This window comes from Caloenas nicobarica, chromosome 3 (genome assembly GCF_036013445.1).
Source record: "Caloenas nicobarica isolate bCalNic1 chromosome 3, bCalNic1.hap1, whole genome shotgun sequence".
Taxonomy (NCBI): domain Eukaryota; kingdom Metazoa; phylum Chordata; class Aves; order Columbiformes; family Columbidae; genus Caloenas; species Caloenas nicobarica.
In genome coordinates, this window is record NC_088247.1 from 86,729,950 (window position 1) to 86,746,727 (window position 16,778).

The 16,778-nt window shown below is 39.5% G+C and overlaps 1 protein-coding gene and 1 pseudogene across 4 annotated transcripts in view; both read left to right on the forward strand.

Annotated features, from left to right (window-relative positions):
• The window catches only part of CDC42EP3 (CDC42 effector protein 3), a 28,303-nt gene extending 13,176 nt beyond the window's left edge, over positions 1-15,127 (forward strand). For all 4 annotated transcript variants that reach the window (XM_065632470.1, XM_065632471.1, XM_065632474.1 and 1 more), the window contains exon 2: positions 12,990-15,127. In XM_065632470.1, coding sequence (XP_065488542.1) covers positions 13,276-14,040 — 765 coding nt within the window. In that variant the 5' untranslated portion in view covers positions 12,990-13,275 and the 3' untranslated portion in view covers positions 14,041-15,127. The remainder of the gene's footprint in view (positions 1-12,989) is intronic.
• Positions 9,814-10,836, forward strand: LOC135986445 (histone-lysine N-methyltransferase SETMAR-like; annotated as a pseudogene).
• Positions 15,128-16,778: the final 1,651 nt, after the last annotated feature.

Sequence of the window (16,778 nt, forward strand, 5' to 3'; positions counted from 1 at the left end):
TGAGGCGCAAAATGTCTGAGACTTGTAAGAGGCAAGCTGACGTACTACTAAAATGTCAGGTTGTTGTTTCATTTGGCTGTCAGATACCTGGTATAGGTCTCCTCAGTATCCTGGAAGTGGAGTGTGACTGCTGGTCGGTCTTAATTCTATTGACAATGGTTTTGGCAATGCACTATATATATTAATGATCAACTTCAGGATCTCTCTCCCCTTTGATCTCCCTTGTTGGAAGCAGCATAAGGAACATGGTAAGTGGTGCTGAGGAGCATGTTTAGCAGTTAGTTGGTGTTTGTAAAGGGGAAGGCAAGTGACCTGCAAATGCAGGGCCCTGCTTCTGAAGGGGAGGAGAAGAGTTGACTTGTTGGACTAAATGGTCTTAAAGGGCTTTTCCAACATAAATGATTCTGTGATTCTGTTTGGCCTGTGAGGGCTGCCGAGAGGTGCAGCTGGGTGTTGTCATCTGTGTTACATAAAGTTTAGCCTAGTTTCTGTTGAAATATCTGATTAATTTTGAGGTTTTCATTAATGTGGGTTTTGGAACAAGTTAAATTTGACCAAGGTCCCTACAAGGACCTCAAATTTGTTTTCTGCTGAAGAACTCTTTATACAAATGAACGCCAATTTTCATCATTAAGTGCATTCACACTTCACTCAGGCTGCCCAACAGGACTGAACACCAAGACAAAAATTGCTTCTTGAAGTACCTTTCTCACAACGTGACAACCACTTAGGCCCAGCTTGTGCTTTGGTGCGTGTGTTCTTTTACAGCCTTTCTGGCGTAGTTGTTTTATAGCAGTCTGAGTTTGCTGTGATGTTTTTCAAAAGGGCCATGTATCTTGTACTTACTTACAGACTAACTAGCAATTGGATATTGCCGCGCCCTCCCTATACACATGCCAAGGATTTACAGTGTTTTAAGCCATGTGAGAGGGTTTGTTCAGGTAGGAGAACTCGGTATTAAAAGTTGTAACTTGTTTCTCGCAACAAAGACAAGTTGTTGTTTTGGTTGAGGATGGTATTACGCCATTGTGTTTGTCACGGTCAATTTATGCCAGGCTTTTAATAGGACGCTCTGCAATGAGTTTGTTTGCTGGTAGTCTATAATCCTTTCAGGCTCACTGACATTAACGAGCGGCAGCATTACTGTGGCTGGTTTTCTTTTGATCATGCACAGCCCTCGTCAGGAAATGGGTGAGGAGCGTGAGTCATGATTACATTACCCTAAGGTGACTGCCTACTAGAAGTTTTCTTTTTGCTGCCAATACACTTTCCCTTGACACTACTTCTGAAAACAAATGTCCGTTTTGGAGCACTTTGAAATACTGAACTTTAAACAGAGGGTTTTATTTTCTCTTGCAGTCTCAAGGCAAAGTTCTGAGCAGGAGCCCCTGCAGAGTGCAGAGAGAACATGAGTGTCTGCAAAATGCTTTTCTGGAAAGCTGCAAAGGACAGGACTTGACTTGTAGTACATTAGGTCTGCTTGGGTTCATTGGATACAGCATGTTTCCCTGACCCATTTAATTATTTTGTCACATTGCCTGTACATGCAAGCTTGAGCTTCAGTCTTCTCTACATACAGATGGTGTCATCTCACTCACCATTTGGCTTAAGCTGTGTCTTAAGAGCTGTACTGGTCTTTTGAAATATGGCTGCGGTAATGGGACGATGGGTGCTGAGTATTGGCTGAGGTAAAACCCTGAGTGTTGAGAAGGTAGCTTTAGTGGGATTTGGGACTGCAGTATTTCAGACAGCTTAATTAAATACATGGGGTTTAGAGTCTGAAAGAAATATCAGCTGCTCATCAGTAAACTAGCTTTAGCACTGAACTGTCACTGTGTCACTCTGAATATTCAGACAGTATACCTCTGTGCAAGTGCTGGGTATATTAATTTCTTTCAAATTAAACTGATAAACTCCACCTGATTTTAAGAGCACTATGTGAAATATGACTGTTGGCACAGAGAGTGAATGCACTCTGATACTACTCGATATATTCCAGAAAAAATGAAGTCTGATCGGTTTAGTACAAGCAGCTCAAGTTAACAGAACTGAGTATCTGTTGCAAAGAGATTTCAGGAGGAAGCGGGGACTCCCTGAGCTGTTGTCCAGTGTGATGTGTCCCTGTCAACTGGGGCACGTCGTAGGTGTCACTGACAAGCTACACAGCAGAGCCAGAATATGACATGTCTTTCAGTTGTCACATATTCCTCCAGGTTCTTACCTCTGCTGAAATGGTGCCTTCAAATAGTAGAGTTCTTTTGTTAGGAGTAGAGTTGAAACTCACAGTGAAGATGTAATTTCTACTTTTTTTTTCTTTTTTTTTTCCCTTTTGTCTTATAACAGTTACTTTGGTTGTTTTAACAGTCTACTTTGAATTGTGTATAGATAACAAAATCTTAGAAGTTGTATTTACTCCATGATTTCTTCCCCATTCTTTCAAGAGGGCATGAGTTGGACCAGAAGAGAAAATCAGTGAAGATTTTTTTGTAATCCATTGAAGAATTTACTTTCTTCCACCTACCCCATCCCCATGCTTTTTGATCTCATCTTGATGACCATTCAACTCTCTGAAGGAGGCAGAAGAACTGCAACAGACCAGAGGGTTCATCCTTTTTCTATGTAATAAACTTGCACAGGACTTATTTGTTTTATATTTTTCCATAGCTTTGTACCTCTAACTCATTGTTAGCCTTTGCATATAGAGGGCTCTCTGGCCTTCAAGTTTGTTTTAAACCTAGTTTATCAGCTACTTCAAGATGGTAAATATTTATTTCAAGTGAAATGCTTTGAGAATTGAATAATAGGTGAACTGGTGATTATAATATGCTTATGTCACTAGTGTGTTTCAAGGAGATGATAAAGAATATTTGACTTGGAGATGAAGGGTTTTTGAGAATTGGAGGTGGGGTGTTCAGCATAGGGGGATTTTTTTGAGGGGTGGAATGCTTTCATTTTAGATTGCCTATTGTTAGGAGCTACCAGTTAAAGAATTGTTAAACTAAGGATCTTTTTAAAAATAGTAATAATAAACTCTTAACTATAGTTGGAAAAACTTCATTTCAACATGACTGCTACTTTGGGAACCCTAAGGCAGAAGCTAGTGGAGCTACCAAACCATTTTTGCATCAGAAATGAATAAAATCTGGATGTAATTCCATGGACACTTTTCCTTACACAAGAGTTGGTTAAGAATTGCCCATCCCTTCTGCCAGAACTCCTTCCTCTCCAAGAATGATGGTTCCTGAGCTAGCTGAGCTTTTCAACTTATTTGTTGCAGCTGAAAGTAGAAGTCTCACTCCTAGCCTTGTGATCTTACACCCCTTTCCTGGCTATTTTTTACCCAGTTCAATCTGCTGAACTGGCTTATAAGGGGTCAAGTGTGTGCACACGGTGGGGGGGAAGGGGAGAATGTCTTCCTGACAGCAACAGTTATATTTGGCTTGAACTGGCAGCGTTGCCATCAGTCACACTGCAGCTGTTGGTAAGCCTTTACTGGAAACTGAGTCAGTGGGGAGAATTGCTGCTGTGGCCTGTGTGCAGTGTGGCTTATAGGTCTGTCTGCCCACGGAGGGTACAAGGAACTGCAGTGCAGAACCAGGAACGAGGAGTGAGGAATCCAGAGTGGGAACTTCTTAAACCAGCTTTGAGAGCAGAGCTGGGCCAGGGAACTCCAGCCTCTGTGTCAAAAGACAAAGCCATCCATGCCAACCTGCTCAGAATTACAAAGGGTGTGGATTCATAATCCACTAAAAACTGCTGGCTGACATCAAAATGGGCAGTGCTGCCTGCCTCAGTCCACAGCCTCCCAAGTTCTTCCCAATGGCAATATCAGCACTCAAGTGGACATGCCTTGAGCTGCATCAGGGAGCTGCTTTGCTAAAAACTGTTCCTTTCTTCTCTGGCAGCAGGTGAGATTTCAAGCAGAGCAGTTACCCAATCTCTTAGGTGGCACATGGGCTCAGGCTATAGGGGTTTTTTGTCCTATTTGACAGTTGTTTTCCCCTAGCCTAAGACAACTGATGGACAAGTCTTTAAGCTTCTCCCTCTTGTGCCTTAGGAGTTTATGGCCCCAGATGTTTGCTCATGTGATCTGCTGGCTTTGTAGGAGGAAATGTGTGACTGTGCTTCAGTGCACAGTCTGTCTGACGTAGCACAACCTCGCCTTCACTGGCTGCATGAGTTAAAGTGCTAGACTTTGTACTGACATGTACCTATGCCTAAATCTGCACAGTCTTGCACTCACCCAAATTTTGAAAGCTGATGATTGAACTCTATGGTATTAAATCCATATGTATGAATGTACCATCCAACAAAGCTAAGAAGAAGGTAATAAAGAGGGACCTGTTTCAGTGCATGGAGCTGAACAACAGAATATAGTGAGCTCATTAAAATGCCTATCATCTCTAGAGAAGAGAAGAGAAGACTTTTATTATTCTAGAAAATATTGTAACTTTACAAAACTGAAAGAAAGCTGTGACCAAAAACTGTTGGAAGGTGAAAAAAAATTTGCTTGATGAAAAAAAAGTAGGAATTATATAAGACATTCTAAGGAGTGGTCTAAAACACAACTGCAAAAACAGGCTCTAAGGCATTTGACTTAATATTGCGTCAGAGCCAAATTTTTTAAACATTAGTCTTCTGCAGTGTCAACAAATCATGCATCAAAAACCTTTAGAATCTCACAGTAGATGTCAGAAAGAAGTCGACATCAAAGAGGGATGTATTTCTATTGAAATAATGCAGAGACCTTTTTATACAGCATTGGGCTGCATAGTATTTTTATGAGGAGCCTGCAAAGAAGTATAAAATTGTTGTGATACAAATTTGCAGGTGATGGAGATTGGTGAGGAAGATGGAGAAATCTCAACTGATTTATCAATTGACAGCTTGAGCACATTCAAATAAAATGTTTTTTCTTTCTGATGTATGGCCTTACTTTTTATCCTAAACAACATAAATCCAGATCATTTGCTGGAGAACGGTAGCTTGGAAAGCCTTTTTCTTTTCTTGAGGAATAGAGTCTTACTGGACAGTGTAATATGAGCACCAGTATTTATTGTGCTGGCAAAATTTGATTAAATGAATATATGTATATATCCTAAAAACCAGAATGGGGATGCCCACTCTGAATGAAGAAATGGCAGCAATAAGGAATTTCTACTTTTGCTGATATAGTTTATTCTGCTTGGAGAGCTCATTTTGTTATACCAGCACAAGAACTCCTAAATGGTTTGTAATAAAATGCTATCTTGTAAATGTAGGAAAATTTCTGTTGTAAGATGGTGAGGATATAAAAGCAGAAATATGATCTTGTTTATAAACAGGGCAGCAACGATGGGAAGAAAGAAGTGATTTTTATCTTTGTATATGCTGTTAGGGAGAACGATATTGAAATGTTGTCACTAATTCTGATCTGCTCTGAAGAGGAAGTTGGAAAATTGGAGAAGGTTCAAAGTGTGTGTGCGCGCGCGAGAGAGAGAGATGTATTTGAAAGCCTAAAATTACTCCCCCACCATCAGCACATGAGGAATTCCCCCTGTTCACTTCGATCAAAAAGGATGACTGAGAAACTACTCAGTTAGTATTCAAGTACCTTAACAGGGATGAAGGTTACTGTTTGATAAAGGGCTTTTGTAATCTCACAGACTTACACAGAACAAAATAATAACTGGAGACTGGAGCCAGTTGCTCAAATTAGACAGAAGACCCAAATTAGAGAACTTCAGCAGCTCCTTCCTGCTGTGCTGGTACAACTGTTTGAAGGATACAACGAACCATGGAAATTATTTTTTATGAAACCAGGTTGGCTTTCCTTTATTTTTTTTTCTTACAAGCTAAAATGAAAAATCTTAAATATGTGAAATACCTCACTCAGTATAATGCACAAGTACTTTAATGGTTCAAAGTTGAAGGTATTCCCTGGCTAATATGATTTACTCCAGCTTGATCCATTTGAAAGGGTACTGTGCAGGGAAAGGTGGCAAGATTTAAAGCAGTCAACAATTAAGTTCCTTAAATTATTTTGGTTTTTCTTTGTCGGTGAACTTAGGTTTTGGGAGGGGGAAAGAGGACGGTGCTGGAGAAATGGAATATACCTAAAAAGACACTGTATGCAGCCTGTCCCTGTCTGTGCTTACACTTAATGCTAATTAACACTTCTTCAGGTAGACTGCTCACAGCTACGGTACTATGTACCTTTGATTTATGTGGGAAAAAGTGTTTATAGCAAGGGAGATGAAAATGTGTCCTTATGTGATTTTTCTTGCATTTGCCTTTTACTTTTCCTTCCAAAGATGACTAATGAATGAATTCCTTTGCTTAAAAAAAATTCTCTCCAGCTAGTGTCTAGCTGAAGTTTTCCATACTTAGCCATGAGCAGACAATTGTTTCAAGAATTCAAGCTGCTTCAAGTAGCAGTACCTTGGAGTATTTAGCCACTATTAATCTGGAAGGATACATTATGTGGAACTCTGCAGGGCTACCTTCCATTTCTGTTACTACATAATATTTTCATGAATTATTTGAATGTATGCTTACTACATCTGCAGATGATGCTAAACCTGCATGCTGTAGAGGCCAAGATCAAAATTCAAAGTGATTCTGACCATTTGAAGTGCTTGAAATGAATAGAATGCAATGCAGTGAGTATGGAGGCCTTGCTACAGGGGCATAGCCAAGCACAACATGTAGAATAAGTGGCTAGGCAACAGTTCTTAGCTAAAGGAGCTAGGTTTTTAGGCGACCACAAACTAAATATAAGCCAACAACGTTGTGATGCTGAAATAAAAATGCAGACACTCTATTAAGACAGAAATTGAGATCTCAGCTTGTAATATTATGTTTGCTGTTGGGGATATTTAGAGAAAGATTTGAGCTGAGGGGAGGAAGACCAGAAATGGAGGTGGAGGGAAGCTATTCAAGCTTCAAAAAACATGACCTGTGTTGCAAGATTGAATCATTTGTGTTATCTTAAAAGAAAAGGCTGAAAGGAGATACAGGATGCATAAAATAATGAGCAGTATTCATCAGGGCCCAGATTGGAGCAGGGACGACTTCTCTGATGCATCTTCTCTGATGACCGGCCTCTGTGACATAAAGTAATATTTGCAGCCTGCACCTGTAGGGAATTTTAAGAGGAAGGTGGACATACATCTTCCAGGGCTAGCAGAAGGCATCTGGATCTTTGCAGATGGACAGAAAAATGAATGAATGAACGGCATCATAGGGTCCCGTCTTGACCTGTGTTTCTGTAGCTGTGGGAAGGATTGGGGATTTCTTTTCCTTAATTTTCTTAAAAGTGTATGTGACAATGGGATCAAATAGGTTAGATTTGATCTAGGAAAGTAGGTTGAGTGCAGTTTGAGAAAATCAGTTGAGCTGAAGTGTGATTAGCTTGATTGTTTTTATAAAGTAATTAAATTTGTAGCTTTAATCAGAAAGGTGCAAATTCTTTGATGGAGGGAGAAACAAAGGGGTGAGAACTTGTAATCTGATCAGGGAATTTGACTTTAATACAGATGAATTCAAAGGCTGGGCTTCTTATAAACAAGGTAAATTTAGATGAACAATCTGGAGGGAGAAGCGTTACCACCTGGTTTGGTTAAAGCAACTCAGCCTGTGGCGGCTCTGTAAGCAGAGGTTACTGGTGACCCGCTCTGGAAGTGAGCGGACTTGGGGCCTCTCATCTTCAGAGGCTGTCAGTTGATATGGACAGCCAGGTCCACAGGAACACAAGAGGTAAGCTCTATGGTGTATCATCTGCTGCTTTTCTTGTACCTGAAGACTTGGTTATAGTGCGAGTTTGTTTTACTTGAATTCAGGAATCGTAGCTGCATGAGTTCAAGCCTGTTTAAAAAACAACAACCAAGCAACAATGACAACAAAAAAACCCCAACAAACAAACAAACAGAAAACCAAGAAAACAAAAAAAAGTGGTTTGCACTGATGTTGTTTCAGGCATAGTGAAAGTATCAGCATTGACAAGGACGTTCTCAACAGTTTGTTTGTGCTGCTGAAAGCCGCTGGTAACCAGAACTTAAAGTGAACCCCTAGAGCCTAGTTTTTTCTATACTTGCAGATATTTCATTGTGTAGACAAGTTGCAGCAGCTTGTTGCACAGTTTGGATCTCTCTTGTGCTATGTTACGGTATTCTTATTTGGATATTTAAATAATGTACAGATTTTACTTTCTCCTAGTGACTTGCTCCACAAGATAATTCAATGTTATTTTAAACAATGGGTTTCTCTAAAGTTCACATGTTTCTAGCCAATTGTCCCATAGAAAGGCCATAGACTTCCCAGAGTGCACATTTGCTTTTGGTCCTGCTCTGTGGAAGTAGGACTTTGCCTAGGACACTGCTTAAGGAAGGTCTCTTGGGGTTTGTGCACAAATAAAATGTTGCACCTTGGCCCTTATTTGTCTCTGGCTTTGTAAGCTTAGCTGTGAAGATATTTGCTGATAGTCTGTCCTTTTAAAACTGACTGCAGAATAAACTGAGGCACCCATGGAGAACTGAGCTGTGTGGAAGGTGATGATTGCTGAGTGGACAGAAGGTTCGCAAGGCAGATCGAGAAGTGCCTCTGAAAATATTAGTCTTTGTTACCAAGCAAAACACTTATATGAGAGTGTGAAGTGATAGGAATGAAAATGAGCAAGTGCTACAGGCAAACTAAAACTTCAGGTTTCGCTGGGCTGAAGTTTCTCTGGCTTCGTTCAAGCTTTAGTGTCATGAGGATGGAGCCAGACTCTTCTCGGTGACAGCCAGTGGTAAGACAAGGGGTAATGGGTTCAAGCTGGAACACAAGAGGTTCCACTTAAATTTGAGAAGAAACTTCTTCTCAGTGAGGGTAACAGAACACTGGAACAGGTTGCCTAAGGGAGTCGTGGAGTCTTATTCTCTGGAGACATTCAAAACCCGCCTGGACACATTCCTGTGTAACCTCATCTAGGTGTTCCTGCTCTGGCAGGGGGATTGGACTAGATGATCTTTTGAGGTCCCTTCCAATCCCTAACATTCTGTGATTCTGTGGTTCTTTTTAGGAGAGGGATATGTCTTCAACTGGAAGAAAAATCCTTTCATGTTGTTTTTCTCTTAAATTAAGGCCTTGCACTGTAGACTGGCAGTCTGGGATGGTGGACTTTTCGTTAGGTATTTGGTTTTCTGATAATTTCTCATTCAGCTTTCCAGTTTGGCTACATGTTCACTTAGTTACTGAGTTCAAATTAGTCAAAACAGAGACTCTTTTAGCAGCAAGATCAGGAAAAGGTCTCATTTTAAGACAAGGCGAACTTTGCTGTATGGCCTGGTATCGAGATTGGACTGCGTTCTGTCCCTTCTCTTACCCTGTGTGTACTGATGATTTCATTAAATCTTGCTGAATGCAGGGAATGTGTAAGGTTTCTGTGAAAATTCTGTGGACTAATTTTTTAGTTTTGCAGGAGTTGAGCTGGAGGCATAGTCTTTTTAAGCCTGCCTTCATTTGCCAAAGTTAGAAATTTTTTTTCTTACTGAAAAAACTACTTAAAAAAAACACCCCTCATATTATATTTTGATACGGACTCTTCCTTATTTAATTGTAAATGAAATATGAGTAACAACAGTATTTTAGGCTAAGTGAATATTTGCAGATTTACGATATATAGGTTGGTGCAAAAGGAATTGCGGTTTTTGCATTGTTGAAATTTGCCATTTGATATTGGTTAAATTCTTAAATGTGGTTATGTTATACATCATTTTAATGTGCTTTTCTCACTTTCTGGTTTTTTTCCTTCTGAATTATTACTTGCTGCTTATTTTATAGTTATTTTAGACTATGGAAATTATGTCAGACAAAAAGCAAATTCGAGCGATTTTCTTATTCATGTTCAAAATGGGTCATGAAGAAGCGGAGACAACTTGCAACATCAGCAACTCATTTGGCCCGAGAACTGCTGACGAACATACAGTGCAGTGGTGGTTCCAGAAGTTTCGCAAAGTAGACGAGAGCCTTGAAGATGAGGAGCATAGTGGCCGGCCAGCGGAAGGCGATGATGACCAAGTGAGAGCAATCATTGAAGCTGATCCTCTTACAACAACATGAGAAGCTGCCAAAGAACTTAACATTGACCGTTATATGGTCGTCTGGCATTTGAAGCAAATTGGGAAGGTGGAAAAGCTCAGTAAGTGGGTGCCTCATGAGCTGACTGAAAATCCAAAAATTGGTGTTTTGAAGTGTCACCTTTTCTTATTCTATGCAACAGCAATGAACCATTTCTCGATCGGATTGTGACGTGTGATGAAAAGTGGATTTGATACAACAACTGTTGATGACCAGCTCAGTGGCTGGACTGAGAAGAACCTCCAAAGCACTTCCCAAAGCCAAACTTGCACCAAAAGAAGGTCACGGTCACTGTTGGGTGGTCTGCTGCTGGTCTGATCCACTACAGCTTTCTGAATCCCAGTGAAACCATTCCATCTGAGAAGGATGCCTATAAAATTGATGAGATGCACCAAAAACTGCAACACCTACAGCTGGCGTTGGTTAGCAGAAAGGGCCCGATTCTTCTCCATGACAACACCCGACCACACAGTGCACAACTAACACTTAAAAAGTCAAACGAATTGGGCTACAAAGTTTTGCCTCATCTGCCATATTCAGCTGACCTCTTGCCAACCAACTACCACTTCTCCAAGCATCTCAACAACTTTTCGCAGGGCAAACATTCCACAACCAGCAGGATGCAGAAAATGCTTTTCAAGAGTTCACTGACTGCTGAAGCACCGATTTTTATGCTACAGGAATAAAAAAACTTGTTGGCAAAAATATGTTGATTGCAGTGGTTCCTATTTAGATTAATAAAGATGTATTTGGGTCTAGTTATAATGATTTAAAATTCACAGTCTGAAACAGCAATTACTTTTGCACCAACCCAATATTTCAGCTGTTCAAAGTAGCTTAAAATCTGTACTCCTTTGGGCAGCTTCTAACAAGGAGGATAGGTATGCAGTAACAAAGTATAGATTCTCTGAAGCTGATGTTATAGTGTACGTCCATTGAGGAGGGAACCCTTATCTTTTATTTACCATGTGGAATCTGCAGATTTTTCAATAGGGTGGTAGTGAAATCTGCAGTGGTGGCAGCATTTGTTTTCAGCAGAGCAGATGATGCTTGCAGCAAGCATGTAATTGCAAAAGTTCTCTCCAAATGTAAAGCCTCTTGCACAGACCAAATGAAAGGCAAGGCCTTCACAGATATAGGGACTACTGTATAGGGAGGGATCATAATTCCTGGTGCCAGTCTCTTGCAGCATCCTCTGAGAAAGTGTGGTTTTACACTGCCCCTTACTGGGGCTCTCTCATAGTGCAAGAACTGAAGGAGATCTGAATGCCCAAACATTTACTCTGTTTTGGGTTTTTGCTTTTTTTTTTTCCCCTGACCTATGAGCCAAATAAAATACAGTGGTCCTCTTTTGTGCCAAAATGTTTTACTTATATTAGAAGTTATTTTATACTTGATTTTAGTATTTCTTGATGTTCAGATGTTTCATTGTGTCCTTCGGGTTTCTTTGAAATATCCTTTGTGGAGTTTGGTGATGATGGTCTCTGGTACACACCCAAACTGGTGGAAGCCATGAATGAACTAGTATTTGTCTTTCATTTTTAAACTGATGACCAAAAAGTGTGACATTGGACCACATGGACACTACATTGCCATTCATTCTAGATTAAAAGATCTGAAAAGAATGAGGATTTTGAATTGGGGAATTCTGCCTGTTATTCCTGAGAAGTAAGATAGAGCTGAGTTCACTAGATAAACATAAAACAACCCCACTGTTCAGCTTTGTTCACTAGGAATAATCTTCTCTTTAGAGTTGAGGACATTCTGTTTAGCTTAATGGGTTGCTTAGGTATAATGGTAATTGGATGGGGGAAGCAATGCAGTGAATTTTTCAGTTTAAAACTGAAAAGTGACTCAGTTGACTCGTCAGTTTTGTTGCCATGGGGTGTGCCACAAGTAGAGATCTTATTTAGGAATTACTTTTGTATCTTACAGTATTGACATGGTGGTTGTTTTGGTTGGTGGAGTTTGGGTATGTAATGTGAATCTCCTAGTATTCTATAGATCCTAATGAATTACCATTTTGTTGTGTAGAAGAAAGCTTTGAAGTGCAGTAGATATCTGGTGGGAATAAAAAAACCCAAAATACTAACCTGGCTTGATTCCCAGCTCCCCTTGTGATGCATGGGTAAGTACCCCACTGTAAAAACTAATTACTCGGGTTAAAGGATTTGTGAAAATGCTCAAATACTTCTTGACAATCTGGCTGTACAGCCATACAGTACAAAGCTTTAAAACTGGTTATTCTTACTGGGCAAGCTCGATTATGGAGTGAAGATGGTGATGGACAGAGTGTGAGGGATTTGGGGCTGAGTATTCTGGTGAGGAGGAGTGACCTGTGATGCTCTGGACTAGAACTTTTTTCAAGTACCTAAAACTATCCTTTTAAATGGGCATGTTTAACAGAAATGTTATTGGTGGCAGTTTGTGAGGGTTCCAGCACTAAATGGGGGCATCTGATGTTCTCTAATCCAAGGTGGTCTACCGCATTTCCAGAAAGGTTTCCTGAATGACTCTGTCCATCTTCCTGGGTCTACCAAAAGCTTAATGTTGTTGAATGTTATGTGTTTCTGCATGTGCTCTCAAAGGCCAGCATTTTGAATGCCAGAATAAGGAGAAGAAAGATCGAGATTAGTGATATTTATCAAATGAATTGTGCTCAGCAACCATGTCTAAGAAACTCTGACTTCAAAAAAGCTATGAAGTCAGAGAAAGGTTAGCTAGCCCTTGTTAATCTAAACTCTTTTATCTTGCCTAATGAAGGGAAGCAACATCATAAAGCTAATCTGCAGGCTGGAACTGTTAGTACCGTTACTATTTTTTTTTTTAAACAAGACCAAATGAACGATGAAAAATAAATTAATGATAACCTGATTTTGTATCCCATGCAGGTTTTTTCAAGTTCTGGAAGTAGCAGGGCACTTGGTCGCTAACTAACCTGAAACTTGTGCTTCACCTTGGAAAGATCTGCAGTGGGAGGCATTCACCTTCACATACCCTACAGCTCTCTCCATCAGAAGAAAGGGACTTCATTTGCAAGAGTGATTTAAGATGATGATGTAATGTTGATAACGCTGAAGGTCTCCTGAGAATAACTTATTTTGTGAGGGGCTTCTCCCTCCCCTTCCTTTTTTTTTTTTTTCCTGATAACTGCTTCTCTCAGAAACTACAAGCAAGATGCCTGCCAAAACACCCATCTACTTGAAAGCTGCTAACAATAAGAAAGGGAAGAAATTCAAACTAAGGGATATCTTGTCTCCTGATATGATCAGTCCACCACTTGGAGATTTTCGTCATACCATACACATTGGAAAAGAGGGACAACATGATGTTTTTGGAGACATCTCCTTTTTGCAGGGCAACTATGAGCTGTTGCCTGGAAATGGAGAAACCAGAGTTAGCCAGTCTGGTGGCCACAATGAATTCTTAAGGGCAAACAGCACTTCTGAATCCATGTTTACAGAAACTCCATCACCAGTGCTCAAAAATGCTATTTCCCTTCCTGCCATTGGGGGTTCTCAAGCCCTTACGTTGCCCTTATTGTCACCAGTGACATTTAATTCAAAGCAAGAATCCATCAGATCATCAAGAAATCCTAGGCTTAGCTGTGAGCCAGTAATAGAAGAAAAATTGCAGGAGAAAAGTAAACAGATAGAGGATGGAGAAACATACAAAGATGATATATGGGAGCAAAACAGTGGTTCTTCGCATTTTACTAATGGTAGAGACAGCCACTCATCCAGCTTCTCTGAACGATGCACTGATTGGCAAACAGTTGATTTATTTGATGACAGTCGACTTCCATGTGAACTAACCAAGACAAAGACTAAGTCAGAAGAATCCCTTTCAGATCTTGCAGGCTCTCTTCTATCATTACAGCTTGACTTGGGACCTTCACTTTTGGATGAGGTCCTCAATGTAATGGACAAGAACAAGTCTTAGAACTGGTACTCCCTTGCTTCTTTATAAGTGATTCATTTAAACAAAAACAAACAAACAAAAAAGTAGTTCAAAAGTAGAGACACTTAAAAATCAGCTGTATTTACAGTTGTTTGACGGGTTTTCTAAAAATATTCTTAAAATACTATTTTTTTACCTATTGTTTTTCATGGTTTTTATTACACTAAATTCTCATAGCAGGAAGGTAAATTTTAATAACAGTTTTCAGCAAGTGCAAATGTTTTTAAGTACCAGTATTAATGATCAGAAACTTAAAAAACAGAGTTTGAGGATGATACTCATTGTGACATTTGGTTAGTTCACTTCTATGGGCTTCTGAATATACGAGATTCTCTAAGTGTCAGAAAGGAGACTGATATTAATTATTCACTTTTATAAATTATTATGACATCACTTTACATGTAGGCCTCTTTCTAGAACCTTGTGTTTGAGGGTTTGATAGTGTTTTTCTTCATTTTCCGTAGTACTGTTTCTGTTACACCTTCACTGTAACTACTTTCTCGGTCTTACACTACCACTCTGTATTCAGATGTGAACAATTTGAAGGCTTTTTCAGCTTGAACACCTAGTCCAGAGTCTCAGCATCTTTAAATGAATATGCACAAATTTACAGAAGTTGAGGCTTGGGCCTGACATTGTATATGAAATGATATGTTGTAAACAGGTGACACATGCAAGATATTATGGTTAAATTATTTTAAAAGTTGAAATATTTTTTTTTGTGTGCATATTGGCTTTTTACTGCAGAGCCTACACATACAGTATCTCGTCAAAATAGTCGCTTGGCGTTATCGGTGCTCTTCTGAAAATTGTATATTTGTATGTTTGAAAAGAAATATGTATTGATACTACTTGCCTTTTTTTTTTTTTTTTTCCTTCATTTATTGCTACACATGCTTAAACTTGCAACCGGTTATTTGAATTTTTGAAGAAGGCACTGGTTATTCACAATGCTTGTGATGTGTGCTGCAACAGCCAATGTTTTGGGAAATGTGGATCCTTTAATACAATACCTACATGAATTGCATAGATATCTTGTGCAATACAATAAAAAGAAAGTTTAAATTGCTATGTCTTTGTGATTCAGTACATAACCTCACCAAAACATGAAGTTTTGTTTTCTGCTGTAATGAAACAGACTGCAGTAGAGTTGCAGAAATAGGGGACCAAGGGGCAGATCAATTCTACTATCGTAATTCAGTTGACTTTTCCAATTCAGTTTAACTCCAAGCAAGTAGACACTGTGGGATATACACTCATTTTAAGTAGTTGGAGACAGGAGAGTAACACTTTGGTCCTAGTGAAGTTAATGGCAAAGTTCCAGCACCTTTCACTGAAGTCTTTAGGTAAGATCCTGACACACTTTGTAGACTGTTCTTCATTAGATAATCACATTTATCTGTGTCTTTGTATCAGAACATGTAAGTCATGCATTATTTAATATGTGTTATATTTACCCTTAACATTTCTAGGGAGTCAATGCCAACTAATTCCATTCCTTCAGAGGGTGTTAGGAACGCAGTCATTACCCCTGTTTCTGGTTAAGCACTTATATTATTGTGCATTAATGAGACATGCAGCTACAGTCTCCCATATTATTCCTATAAATGAGCAACAGAGATGTAGAATGGCCAAGAACTGTGTTTATTTTTAAAAGAATGCTTAATTGCCTTTGACTTCATATTCTGTGTGTATAAGCCTGAATCAAATTTCCAGTGCATTCATGATCCAAGAAAAATGGTGGTTCTGTGACCTGAAAGCAGGTTCAAGGCTCTGCTTGGGCACATGTTTCTTTTGGGACCTGGGGATTTAGAACCCAATGAGAATTTAGGCCAAAACTTCCCCTGGAAAAATCTGTCAGTCATTAGCATAATGGAAGTTTGGGTGAAATAGGGAATTAGACATTTTCTGTGTAGACAAGCTTCAAATACCATTATTAGAAGAATAAAAGTATTTTCTGAATGAAAAGTCATAATCTTGCAGGCCTTTTCAAGTCAGTATTCTCTAGAAAGCTGAAAGAGATTCTTACAGCAGCTATTGCAGTTCTGATATTTTTACTTTGTCCTGTTTTATATTTGATTTCCTGGCTTAGTCAGCTGAAAAATGTCTCACTGTTGCAGGAGGTTTTTGGTCTGTATTATCCTTCCTATGTGATTGCTCTTGTAAATTTGTAAATCCTTAGGTCTTGTGATGAGTGTGGGTGGTCTGAACTAAAATAATAACCATCACACCAGGCAGAAAGAACTACTGTGTTGTGGAGAACTTTTGCTCAAGTCAAGAGCAGGACTTTTACACTAGCAAAGTAGATTTCATCTTCCTTTAAAGCCTTCTTGTTACTTCCTTCAGAAACTGGATTCTTGAATTGTTCGGATCTGCTCAGTCTTACATGTAAAGACCTAGGAGATGCAAAGTTGAAATGTGCTTAGCTTCTGTTCTGACATTGTCGTCTGTAAAATACTGCTTTGTGTAATCTGATACGGCATCTCAGCTGTCACAATACAGCTTGTCAGATTAAAACCTTGAATTTCTGGTTTGTGAGAAGTTCTGCCTTCCTGAAGCCTCGATAAAATTCTTAATGGAAATTTTCCAGGGGGAGTTACACAGCAATTTCCTGAAAACCAAGATAATGCTGCAAGTTGACCTTCGGACTGCAAGAGAGGACTGGAAGGTGTTCCCTTGGATATAACATCAATTTTCTGTGGTCATGGGGAAAAGTATGC